This window comes from Oncorhynchus keta, chromosome 19 (assembly GCF_023373465.1).
Source record: "Oncorhynchus keta strain PuntledgeMale-10-30-2019 chromosome 19, Oket_V2, whole genome shotgun sequence".
Lineage (NCBI taxonomy): Eukaryota > Metazoa > Chordata > Actinopteri > Salmoniformes > Salmonidae > Oncorhynchus > Oncorhynchus keta.
Window position 1 is genome coordinate 78863892 of NC_068439.1, and position 13480 is coordinate 78877371.

Here is a 13480-nt window from a genome sequence, read left to right on the forward strand (position 1 = left end):
CTAATCACTGTAGGGGGGGTTGTGGTGGTGCCGGTGTTAATTTACTGTTTTTATTATTATTTTTTTTTTTTACCTTTATTTAACCAGGCAAGTCAGTTAAGAACAAATTCTTATTTTCAATGACGGCCTGGGAACAGTGGGTTAACTGCCTGTTCAGGGGCAGAACGACAGATTTGTACCTTGTCAGCTCGGGGATTCGAACTTGCAACCTTTGGGTTACTAGTCCAATGCTATAACCACTAGGCTACCCTGTTGTAGAAATAAAGAAAACCGTAGAATAGAATCATAAATGCATACTCTAGATCCATATAAATTGTTATAGGATGATCTCTTAGGTGTCAGTCAGTTTCCTCCATGAACATCTCCTTTCCTGCCTCACCAACTCACCATGCCTGTCCTGTCCTGGCTGGCCAGACGGGTCAGGTCCTCAACCTGGTGCACGCTCTCAAACACAGAACGCTGAGCTGGTGGTGGTGGTGGGGATTACGTAGAACAGTTGGTCGCAGAAGCTTGGTGTGTGTGTTTTCCTGTCCCCCTGTCAGTCCAAACCTCGCTGGAGACCTCTCCCTCCCCTGCTAAAGCCCCCTGTGTCTCTCATTGCAGGCTGACAAACGAGCACACCACAATGCACTGGAGCGCAAACGTAGGGATCACATCAAAGACAGCTTTCACAGCCTGCGAGATTCCGTGCCCGCCTTGCAAGGGGAAAAGGTTGGTAGAGAGGTAAAAACCCAAATCTCCTAGGGAGGGGGGATCCTTTTAGGGAGGGGAGTGTTTTGCTGTGTGCATCCAGAGCCATGTATTTCAAGTTGGGAAACTTTATTTATTAAAAAAATATCTATTTTTTTAAATAAATTTCTAGATGTTCAGTTACGTATCATTGTTTAAGTATTCCGCACTCAGTGTTAATGGGGTTCTAACATGGCTGCTATAGAATGTTGTCATGTTAATGGAGTTCTAACATGGCTGTTATAGAATGTTGTCATGTTAATGGGGTTCTAACATGGCTGTTATAGAATGTTGTAGTGTCATGTTAATGGGGTTCTCACATGGCTGCTATAGAATGTTGTCATGTTAATGGGGTTCTGACATGGCTGTTATAGAATGTTGTCATGTTAATGGGGTTCTGACATGGCTGTTATAGAATGTTGTAGTGTCAGGTTAATGGGGTTCTGACATGGCTGCTATAGAATGTTGTAGTGTCATGTTAATGGGGTTCTGACATGGCTGCTATAGAATGTTGTAGTGTCATGTTAATGGGGTTCTGACATGGCTGCTATAGAATGTTGTAGTGTCATGTTAATGGGGTTCTGACATGGCTGCTAGAGAATGTTGTAGTGTCATGTTAATGGGGTTCTGACATGGCTGCTATAGAATGTTGTAGTGTCATGTTAATGGGTTTCTGACATGGCTGCTACAGAATGTTGTAGTGTCAGGTTAATGGGGTTCTGACATGGCTGCTATAGAATGTTGTAGTGTCATGTTAATGGGGTTCTAACATGGCTGTTATAGAATGTTGTAGTGTCATGTTAATGGGGTTCTAACATGGCTGTTATAGAATGTTGTAGTGTCATGTTAATGGGGTTCTAACATGGCTGTTATAGAATGTTGTAGTGTCATGTTAATGCATCATTTTAATTCTGGACATTCTATTCCTCATGTAATGCATTGTCTTACATCAGGTGGCGTCACTCCTACGCGACGCTCGTCCCTCAACAGGGACCAGTGCAGGCGGAATCGTCGCGCTGTCTGACGTAAGACTGCCATGTAATGTTGATGGGGAGCTTACATGGCTGTTATAGAATGTTGGAGTGTCATGTTGTCATGTTAATGGGGTTCTAACATGGCTGTTATAGAATGTTGTAGTGTCATGTTAATGGGTTCTAACATGGCTGTTATAGAATGTTGTAGTGTCATGTTAATGGGGTTCTAACATGGCTGTTATAGAATGTTGTAGTGTCATGTTAATGGGGTTCTAACATGGCTGTTATAGAATGTTGTAGTGTCATGTTAATGGGGTTCTAACATGGCTGTTATAGAACGTTGTAGTGTCATGTTAATGGGTTCTAACATGGCTGTTATAGAATGTTGTAGTGTCATGTTAATGGGGTTCTAACATGGCTGTTATAGAATGTTGTAGTGTCATGTTAATGCGGTTCTAACATGGCTGTTATAGAATGTTGTAGTGTCATGTTGTCATGTTAATGGGGTTCTAACATGGCTGCTATAGAATGTTGTAGTGTTAGGTTAATGGGGTTCTAACATGGCTGCTATAGAATGTTGTAGTGTCAGGTTAATGGGGTTCTAACATGGCTGCTATAGAATGTTGTAGTGTCAGGTTAATGGGGTTCTAACATGGCTGCTATAGAATGTTGTAGTGTCAGGTTAATGGTGTTCTGACATGGCTGCTATAGAATGTTGTAGTGTCATGTTAATGGGGTTCTGACATGGCTGCTATAGAATGTTGTAGTGTCATGTTAATGGGGTTCTGACATGGCTGCTATAGAATGTTGTAGTGTCATGTTAATGGGGTTCTGACATGGCTGCTATAGAATGTTGTAGTGTCACGTTAATGAGTTTTCTAACATGGCTGCTATAGAATGTTGTAGTGTCATGTTCATGGGGTTCTAACATGGCTGCTATGGAATGTTGTAGTGTCATGATAATGGGGTTCTAACATGGCTGTTATAGAATGTTGTAGTGTTATGTTAATGGGGTTCTAACATGGCTGTTATAGAATGTTGTAGTGTTATGTTAATGGGGTTCTAACATGGCTGTTATAGGATGTTGTAGTGTCATGTTAATGGGGTTCTAACATGGCTGCTATAGAATTTTGCATGTTGTCATGTTAATGGAGTTCTAACATGGCTGTTATAGAATGTTGTAGTGTCATGTTAATGGGGTTCTGACATGGCTGCTATAGAATGTTGTAGTGTCATGTTAATGGGGTTCTGACATGGCTGCTATAGAATGTTGTAGTGTCATGATAATGGGGTTCTAACATGGCTGTTATAGAATGTTGTAGTGTCATGTTAATGGGGTTCTAACATGGCTGTTATATGATGTTGTAGTGTCATGTTAATGGGGTTCTAACATGGCTGCTATAGAATTTTGTATGTTGTCATGTTAATGGGGTTCTAACATGGCTGTTATAGAATGTTGTAGTGTCATGTTAATGGGGTTCTGACATGGCTGCTATAGAATGTTGTAGTGTCATGTTAATGGGGTTCTAACATGGCTGTTATAGAATGTTGTAGTGTCATGTTAATGGGGTTCTGACATGGCTGCTATAGAATGTTGTAGTGTCATGTTAATGGGGTTCTAACATGGCTGCTATAGAATGTTGTAGTGTCATGTTAATGGGTTTCTGACATGGCTGCTACAGAATGTTGTAGTGTCATGTTAATGGGGTTCTAACATGGCTGTTATAGAATGTTGTAGTGTCATGTTAATGGGGTTCTGACATGGCTGCTATAGAATGTTGTAGTGTCATGTTAATGGGGTTCTAACATGGCTGCTATAGAATGTTGTAGTGTCATGTTAATGGGGTTCTAACATGGCTGCTATAGAAAGTTGTCGTGTCATGTTAATGCTTCATAATGCAGAAGCCTTACACTCTAAATACATGGCTCTGGGTGTGTCCTGTTATTGACATTCTGAGTGAATGGGATGGGAGGGGGATAGGGGTATGTAATTGCATTGCAATGTGTTGATATGTTATGTATGTTTGATGTAATGTTGCTGTACTTCATATTTGAAAGGTAATGCCACGGATAATATAGCTACTTCAATGTATTCAATAGATGGGTAGTTATGACATGGAAGAGCGAGGGAATGGAGAGTGGAGGAGAAGAGAGCGTGCAACCCAAGCATGTGTTCTAGCCAGAAACACTGGGACACAGGCTAGTGTCAGGAAGTTGTGTGCAAACCTTTAGCTTTTTCCTGTTTTGACATCTCTGACATGGAGGGCTGTTTTTCTTTTCAAACAAACCAACCAACAAGAGCCCCCCCCTCCCCACCACCACCAACACTGGTGTAACATAACACTATGGTCGCTTGGTAACCAAGATGGCTGTTGGCGAGTTAGTCAATGTACAAGGTAGACCCAGCCAAATTACGTTGTCGTGATCGTACAAAATTGGGTCGCTTCCTGTTTACAGATGCAAGTAGTGCCTCAAGGGCTTATATTTTGAGTGCCAATCCTTTCAGCCTGGACTATTTGATTTATTTTTTTTAACAAGAAAAAATGTTTTTGTTGATGCAGAGACTGAAGAAAAGGCAAGACATTTCACTAACACCTTTTTTTGGTTCATATATTAAACAATTAATCATTTTTATTTGTCTCATTGTTATTCGTACCAAGTCGATGGGTATGAGGTAGAAACACTATATGTGGACACCTTCAAATTACTGTATTCGGCTATTTCAGTTTATCAAATTTCTGCCCTGCTAGAGCTGCCCCGGTCAACTAAGTGCTGTTATTATGAAGTGGAAACTTCTAGGAGCAACAACGGCTCAGCCCCAAAGTGGTAGGCCACCCAAGGTCACAGAGTGGGATTGCGTAGCGAGTCGAAAAATGGTCTCCTCGGGTTGCAACACTCACTACCGAGTTACAAACTGTTCGGAAATGGCCGAGCAGCCGCACACAAGCCTAAGATCACAATGCCAAGTGTCGGTTGGAATGGTGTAATGCTTGCCGCCATTGGGACTCTGGAGCAGTGGAACTGGAGTGATGAATCGCACTTTACCATCTGGCAGTCCGACGGACTAATCTGTTTTTGGCGGATGCCAGGAGAACGCTACCTACCCCAATAATGCATAGTACCAACTGTAAAGTTTGGTGGAGGAGGAATAATGGTCTGGGGCTGTTTTTCATGGTTTGGGTTAGGCCCCTTAGTTCCAGTGAAGGGAAATCGTAACTCTACAGCACACAATGACATTTTAAACGATTCTGTGCTTCCATGTTTGGGGAAGGCCCTTTCCTGTTTCAGCATGACAGTGCCCCCGTGCAGAAAGCGAGATCCATACAGAAATGGTTTGTCGAGATTGGTGTGGACGAACTTGACTGGCCTGCACAGAGCCCTGACCTCACCTCCATCGAACACCTTTGTGATGAATTGGAACGCCAACTGCGAGCCAGGCCTAATGGCCCAACATCAGTGTAGGACCTCACTAATGCTCTTGTGGCTGAATGGAAGCAAGTCCACGCAGCAATGTTCCAACATCTAGTGGAAAGCCTTCCCAGAAGAGTGGAGGCTGTTATAGCAGCAATGTTCCAAGATCTAGTTTAAAGCCTTCCCAGAAGAGTGGAGGCTGTTATAGCAGCAATGTTCCTACATCTAGTGGAAAAGCCTTCCCAGAAGAGTGGAGGCTGTTATAGCAGCAATGTTCCAACATCTAGTGGAAAAGCCTTCCCAGAAGAGTGGAGGCTGTTATAGCAGCAATGTTCCAACATCTAGTGGAAAAGCCTTCCCAGAAGAGTGGAGGCTGTTATAGCAGCAATGTTCCAACATCTAGTGGAAAAGCCTTCCCAGAAGAGTGGAGGCTGTTATAGCAGCAATGTTCCAACATCTAGTGGAAAAGCCTTCCCAGAAGAGTGGAGGCTGTTAAACCAGCAAAGGGGGGACCGACACCATATAATAGCCTGTGATTTTGGAATGAGACAAGCAGGTGTCCACATACATCTGGTCATGTAGTCTATGTCCATATAAGTAAGGGTGTAAGTGACTAGGCAACAGGATAAACCGTAACAGCGGTGTATCTGATGAGTCCATGATAGGTTCTTAGTGATGTGCACACCGAGTAACTTGAAGCTCCCGACCTGCTCCACTACAGCCCAGTCGATGTGGATGGGGGCGTGCTCAGTTTCCTGTAGTTCATGATTTGTTGACGTTGAAGAGGTTGGCACCAAGCTGCCGGTTCTCTGATCTCCTCCCTGTAGGCTCTCGTCGTCGGTGATCAGGCCTAACACTATTGTTGCCTGTAAACTTAATGATGGCGTTTGAGTCGTGCATGGCCACTTAGTTGTGGGTGAACCGGGTGTACAGGAGGGGACTAAGCACGCACCCCTGAGTTGCCCCCGTGTTGAGCGTCAGCCTAGTGTTTGTGCTGTTGCCTACCCTCACCACCTGGAGGCGGCCCATCAGGAAGTCCAGGATCAAGTTGCAGAGGGATGTTTTTAGTCCCAGGGTCCTTAGCTTTTGGATGAGCTTGGATGGCACTATGGTGTTGAACGCTGAGCTGTTGTCAATGAATAGCATTCTCACGTAGGTATTCATTTTGTCTAGGTGGATGAGGACAATATGGACTGAAATAAAGATTGCATCATCTGTGGATCTGTTGGGGCAGTATTCAAGTTGGAGTGGTTCCAGGGTGCATGGAATGATGGTGTTGATGTGAGCCTTTCAAAGAATTTCATGGTTACTGATGTGAGTGCTATGGGGTGATAGTCATTTAGACAGGTTGCCTTGGCGTTCTTGGGGACAGGGACTATGGTGGTCTCCTTGAAACAATATAGGTTTTACAGACTGGGTCAGGGAGAGGTTAAAAATGTCAGTGACGACACCAGCTGGTCAGCGCATGTTCTATGCGTCCTGGATATCCACCTGGCTACCTTGTGAATGTTAATCTGTTTAAAGGTCTTCCTCACAGTCATCACACAGTTGTCCGGAACAGCTGGTGCTCTTATGCATGGTTCAGTAGTGCCAGCCTCGAAGCAAGCATAGAAGGTATTTCACTCCTCTGGTAGGCTCGCTTCACTGGGTAGCTCGTAGCTGGGTTTCCCTTTGTAATCCAGGACAGTTGCAAGCTCTGTCAGAGCCAGTGTAGTAAGATTAAATTTTAGTCCTGTATTGATGCTTTGCCTGTTTGTTGGTTTGTCGGAGGGCATAGTAGGATTTCTTAGAAACGTCCGGATTAGTGTCCCGCTCCTTGAAAGCGACAGCTTTAGCGCAGTGTGGATAGGATAGTCATGAACGGAGCTCATCCAGTTTATTTTCCAGTTATTGCACTTCGCCAGAACAGAGGGTAGAAGAAATGTATCCACTCTGACGTCGTCTCGTCAGGGACGCAGTGCGCCGTAACTCTTGAGTGTCGGGGAGTTAGGCCTGATCAGTGATAACCAGTATTTCTTTCACCAACTCATTGAAGCAGAAGTCCTGGTCCAAATTGAGGTTAGTGATGGCTGCTCTGATGTCCAGAAGCTCTTTTCGGTCGCAAACGATGATGGAAAAATAACGTAGAAAAAAAGTTATGATCAGTTAAAAGAAATGCACAAAATGGCACAATTAGTCAGGAGCCGTAAAATGGACTATTCCCTCCAGCGACATTCTGCCTTAGTTCACGACCCAGCTACGATCTGGTTCATATAGAGTCAATGATCTTAGCAGGCCAGACCCAGCTACGATCTGGTTCATATAGAGTCAATGATCTTAGCAGGCCAGACCCAGCTACGATCTGGTTCATATAGAGTCAATGATCTTAGCAGGCCAGACCCAGCTACGATCTGGTTCATATAGAGTCAATGATCTTAGCAGGCCAGACCCAGCTACTATCACATCGGTGCCTTTGGGAGAGCCCAAGGACTGGAACTGTGACAATTTTTTCCCCAAGTAAGGACAGCTTCATTTATCCACCAATGTTGGTTGATGTCTGCGAGCAGGAAGTTGTTCCCAGTTGTGTATGTCTACCTGAGTCTGCCTTTATTGGGGATATATGAGGGGGAATCCATTGACTTAAGTGGTTCAGGAAACAGACTTTAGTATCAGGGTGAATAATACTATACTACCAATGTTTGTGGAGTTATCTGATCTTGTAGACTTGATTATTTGGGCATCAGGTAGCCTAGTGGTTAGTGTTGGGCCAGTTACTGAAAAGTTGCTGGATCGAATCCCCGAGCTGACAAGGTAAAAATCTGTCATCCTACCCCTGAACAAGGCAGTTAACACTGTTTCCCGATAGTCTGTCAATGTAAAAAAAAAAAAAAATGAGGTAATTATAGTTTGATCTTTTGTAGGAATTGTGGATCTGTCCTTGCTTTCCAAGCCAGGCTCATTTACATTACATTTAAGTCATTTAGCAGACGCTCTTATCCAGGCTCCTCATAGAAACGTTCTGATTCATTCTTCTGTGACCGACTCTTGAGAAACTGTAAAATGATGGACATTTTTGATCTGCATAGAAACGTTATGCAGGTTCACATTCGTGATAGTTTTGGTTCGGGTTCTGTCTGAGGATCGTTATGTGTAAGGATGTGGATAATTCTGGGCTTTAGTCACATTTTGACGTGTTCTCTCCTTCTTCAGGATTTAGTGGTTTTAAATCATCCTAGAAACTTAATTCACTGTATAGGGTCTGGTTGTTAGTCTGCATTATAGTGGCCTGGGGGGGGGTCGGCAGCGTGGCCCGGGGGCGGCAGCGTGGCTTGGGGGGGTGTGTGTGTCTGCAGTTGTTATGGTAGCTGTGCTAGAGGGGTCGGTGTAGGGAGGTTGTTATGGTAGCTGTGCTAGAGGGGTCGGTGTAAGGAGGTTGTTATGGTAGCTGTGCTAGAGGGGTCGGTGTAAGGAGGTTGTTATGGTAGCTGTGCTAGAGGGGTCGGTGTAGGGAGGTTGTTATGGTAGCTGTGCTAGAGGGGTCGTGTAGGGAGGTTGTTATGGTAGCTGTGCTAGAGGGGTCGGTGTAAGGAGGTTGTTATGGTAGCTGTGCTAGAGGGGTCGGTGTATGATAGCTGTGCTAGAGGGGTCGGTGTAGGGAGGTTGTTATGGTAGCTGTGCTAGAGGGGTCGGTGTAGGGAGGTTGTTATGGTAGCTGTGCTAGAGGGGTCGGTGTATGATAGCTGTGCTAGAGGGGTCGGTGTAGGGAGGTTGTTATGGTAGCTGTGCTAGAGGGGTCGTGTAGGGAGGTTGTTATGGTAGCTGTGCTAGAGGGGTCGGTGTAAGGAGGTTGTTATGGTAGCTGTGCTAGAGGGGTCGGTGTATGATAGCTGTGCTAGAGGGGTCGGTGTATGATAGCTGTGCTAGAGGGGTCGGTGTAGGGAGGTTGTTATGGTAGCTGTGCTAGAGGGGTCGTGTAGGGAGGTTGTTATGGTAGCTGTGCTAGAGGGGTCGGTGTAAGGAGGTTGTTATGGTAGCTGTGCTAGAGGGGTCGGTGTATGATAGCTGTGCTAGAGGGGTCGGTGTAGGGAGGTTGTTATGGTAGCTGTGCTAGAGGGGTCGGTGTAGGGAGGTTGTTATGGTAGCTGTGCTAGAGGGGTCGGTGTATGATAGCTGTGCTAGAGGGTCGGTGTAGGGAGGTTGTTATGGTAGCTGTGCTAGAGGGGTCGTGTAGGGAGGTTGTTATGGTAGCTGTGCTAGAGGGGTCGGTGTAGGGAGGTTGTTATGGTAGCTGTGCTAGAGGGGTCGGTGTATGATAGCTGTGCTAGAGGGGTCGGTGTAGGGAGGTTGTTATGGTAGCTGTGCTAGAGGGGTCGGTGTAGGGAGGTTGTTATGGTAGCTGTGCTAGAGGGGTCGGTGTATGATAGCTGTGCTAGAGGGGTCGGTGTAGGGAGGTTGTTATGGTAGCTGTGCTAGAGGGGTCGTGTAGGGAGGTTGTTATGGTAGCTGTGCTAGAGGGGTCGGTGTAGGGAGGTTGTTATGGTAGCTGTGCTAGAGGGGTCGGTGTATGATAGCTGTGCTAGAGGGGTCGGTGTAGGGAGGTTGTGCTAGAGGGGTCGGTGAAGGGAGGTTGTTATGGTAGCTGTGCTAGAGGGGTCGGTGAAGGGAGGTTGTTATGGTAGCTGTGCTAGAGGGGTCGGTGAAGGGAGGTTGTTGTGCTAGAGGGGTCGGTGAAGGGAGGTTGTTGTGCTAGAGGGGTCGGTGAAGGGAGGTTGTTGTGCTAGCAAATGTGATTTTAATAAGGACACTGACATCTTTCCTTGTCATATTTGAGTTTTCCCTTTGTTGCCAACAGCAATCTATCAAACAGGCGTCCCGAGCTCAGATTCTAGACAAAGCCACAGACTATATCCAGTACATGAGGAGGAAAAACCACACCCACCAGCAGGACATCGACGACCTGAAGAGGCAGAACGCACTGCTGGAGCAGCAAGGTGAGTATGATGGAGAACCTACCGTACCTACGGACCATCTACCTGTAGTATGATGGAGAATCTACCGTACCTACGGACCATCTCTTCCTGTAGTAGGATTACTGTACCTATGGACCTTGTTTCTGTAGTGTGTGTTTGTCTGCTTATGGGTCAAATTTGGACATTGACCTTTGACATTTACCTCTTCATCTTCTCAACCCTTTTCTTTATTCTCCCTTGCTCCCTCTCCTCCATCCTCTTTCTTTTTCCTCCCTTTGTCTATTTCCTTCCTTTCTCTGTCCTCTCCTTCTCCCCATTCTCTTTTCCCCTGTAGTGCGTGCCCTGGAGAAGGTGAAGGGTTCGACGCAGCTCCAGGCCAGCTACAGTTCTTCAGACAGCAACCTGTACACCAACCCTAAAGGCAGCGCTGTGTCCGCTTTCGACGGAGGCTCTGACTCCAGCTCCGAGTCCGAGCCAGAGGAACCCCCAGCCCCCAGGAAGAAGCTCCGCGTGGAGGCCAGCTAGGACTCTGTACTAGCCCACAGTGCCACGCCTGGTGTGGAGGGGTACTGCAGGCACGGGTACTGGTCCAGTAGCCAGTACTTATCCTGTAATTCCCACTACATTCTTTCTCTGGATGTGCTCTCACTGCATAGTGAAGACTCCAATCCTTCCCTCATGATCTGTCTATCCTGAAGTCTCTTCATCACGCTATCCACTGGAGAGGGAGAGGGACGGAGAGAGAGCGAGCGAGGGAGAGGGAGGGAGCTGAGAGGAAGAACATTGATTTTTAGAACATAACGTGCAAGGAAAAAAAAAAACATTTTCCCTTTCTCGCTCTCTCTCCCCTTTCCTCTCCTCTCTCAGCAATGTCAACTATCCAAAACTCTCTCCTCCCAGTGGAAGGCTACGGAGAGAAGAGGCGTACTCCTCCAAGCACTGCTGAAATATTATTTTGTTTTTTTGTGTTTTTTTTGTTGTCTTTGTCTGTTTTAGAATTTACACATGTCAAGCAGAGTCGTCTGTCGGAGAAGCTTACCTTTTTTTAAACCATTTTTTAAAACCAACTTTTTTTCCACAAAAAGAATTTGAAGCTAAATATTGATGTAAAACTGAAAGAAAAACCCACCTCAGGCCCATAGAATTAGTTTTCCTTTTTGAAACACGGTGAAATTAAAACAAATATAATCCCCTTTTTATAGAAAATCATTGATGTTTTGGTAAAAAGGACTAGATTCCTTCTGTCTTTTAGCTTGAACTAGTGAATGACTTTAGGTGGCTGAGTCGGTAATCTCCATGTTTTAAAGAAATACGAACATTATTGATTGTATGTTTTTCAAGTTCTCAAAAAAAATGTTATGCATTTTGTATTCTCACAAATTTGTCACTTGTAGTTGTGCTTCTTCAAAGGTATGAAATAGATATGAATGTCAATGTAGTTCCCGTTTTCTATTCAATTTGAGGACAAAATGACGTCCCTGTCAAGGTGTTGTGAATTACACAGTGAACTCTTAATGTCGGCGACTCCCCAAGTGGAAAAAAAAAGAAAGCGTTTTGCGTGTCTAGGAAATGTGTGTATGTTTATCTTTTCAATTATCTCCCCTCCCTCCCCCATTTTAGGGTATAATTAGTGTTAAACTAAATAATCTTTGTCTGATTCCATTCCATGGAAATTACAAGTATGTTGTACATACTGCCAACAATTGTCTTGCAAGTTGAGGCCTACCTTTACTATGAGACTATAAATAAAACTATTTTATCCTCTAAAAAGTGTGATTCTGTATTTTGTTGCAGGTTCTTCTGTTAAGTGGACAACGTAGCCAAACATAATCTGAAGAGAAATGATACATTATACATGTTTAATGTTTAGATGTCACCTGCATTGTAAGTAACAGGTGTAGACTAACAGTGAAATGCTTATGGGCCCTTCCCAACAATGCGAGGGGGGACAACGATAACTTGGCACCAGTACTGAGCTGATGTGCCGGGGTAACAGGTAATTGAGGTAGATATGTAGTGACTTGGCACCAGTACTGAGCTGATGTGCCGGGGTAACAGGTAATTGAGGTAGATATGTAGTGACTTGGCACCAGTACTGAGCTGATGTGCCGGGGTAACAGGTAATTGAGGTAGATATGTAGTGACTTGGCACCAGTACTGAGCTGATGTGCCGGGGTAACAGGTAATTGAGGTAGATATGTAGTGACTTGGCACCAGTACTGAGCTGATGTGCCGGGGGTAACAGGTAATTGAGGTAGATATGTAGTGACTTGGCACCAGTACTGAGCTGATGTGCCGGGGTAACAGGTAATTGAGGTAGATATGTAGTGACTTGGCACCAGTACTGAGCTGATGTGCCGGGGTAACAGGTAATTGAGGTAGATATGTAGTGACTTGGCACCAGTACTGAGCTGATGTGCCGGGGGTAACAGGTAATTGAGGTAGATATGTAGTGACTTGGCACCAGTACTGAGTTGATGTGCCGGGGGTAACAGGTAATTGAGGTAGATATGTAGTGACTTGGCACCAGTACTGAGCTGATGTGCCGGGGGTAACAGGTAATTGAGGTAGATATGTAGTGACTTGGCACCAGTACTGAGCTGATGTGCCGGGGGTAACAGGTAATTGAGGTAGATATGTAGTGACTTGGCACCAGTACTGAGTTGATGTGCCGGGGGTAACAGGTAATTGAGGTAGATATGTAGTGACTTGGCACCAGTACTGAGCTGATGTGCCGGGGGTAACAGGTAATTGAGGTAGATATGTAGTGACTTGGCACCAGTACTGAGCTGATGTGCCGGGGTAACAGGTAATTGAGGTAGATATGTAGTGACTTGGCACCAGTACTGAGTTGATGTGCCGGGGTAACAGGTAATTGAGGTAGATATGTAGTGACTTGGCACCAGTACTGAGCTGATGTGCCGGGGTAACAGGTAATTGAGGTAGATATGTAGTGACTTGGCACCAGTACTGAGCTGATGTGCCGGGGTAACAGGTAATTGAGGTAGATATGTAGTGACTTGGCACCAGTACTGAGCTGATGTGCCGGGGGTAACAGGTAATTGAGGTAGATATGTAGTGACTTGGCACCAGTACTGAGCTGATGTGCCGGGGGTAACAGGTAATTGAGGTAGATATGTAGTGACTTGGCACCAGTACTGAGTTGATGTGCCGGGGGTAACAGGTAATTGAGGTAGATATGTAGTGACTTGGCACCAGTACTGAGTTGATGTGCCGGGGGTAACAGGTAATTGAGGTAGATATGTAGTGACTTGGCACCAGTACTGAGTTGATGTGCCGGGGGTAACAGGTAATTGAGGTAGATATGTAGTGACTTGGCACCAGTACTGAGCTGATGTGCCGGGGGTAACAGGTAATTGAGGTAGATATGTAGTGACTTGGCACCAGTACTGAGCT

General features: G+C 45.2%; 1 protein-coding gene across 1 annotated transcript in view; it reads left to right on the forward strand.

The window, feature by feature from the left end:
• Positions 1–11833, forward strand: part of LOC118374180 (protein max-like) — a 28837-nt gene extending 17004 nt beyond the window's left edge. Inside the window, exons 3-6 of the mRNA XM_052471422.1 lie at positions 604–723; positions 1683–1754; positions 9946–10084; positions 10398–11833. Coding sequence (XP_052327382.1) covers positions 604–723; positions 1683–1754; positions 9946–10084; positions 10398–10588 — 522 coding nt within the window. The 3' untranslated portion in view covers positions 10589–11833. The remainder of the gene's footprint in view (positions 1–603; positions 724–1682; positions 1755–9945; positions 10085–10397) is intronic.
• Positions 11834–13480: the final 1647 nt, after the last annotated feature.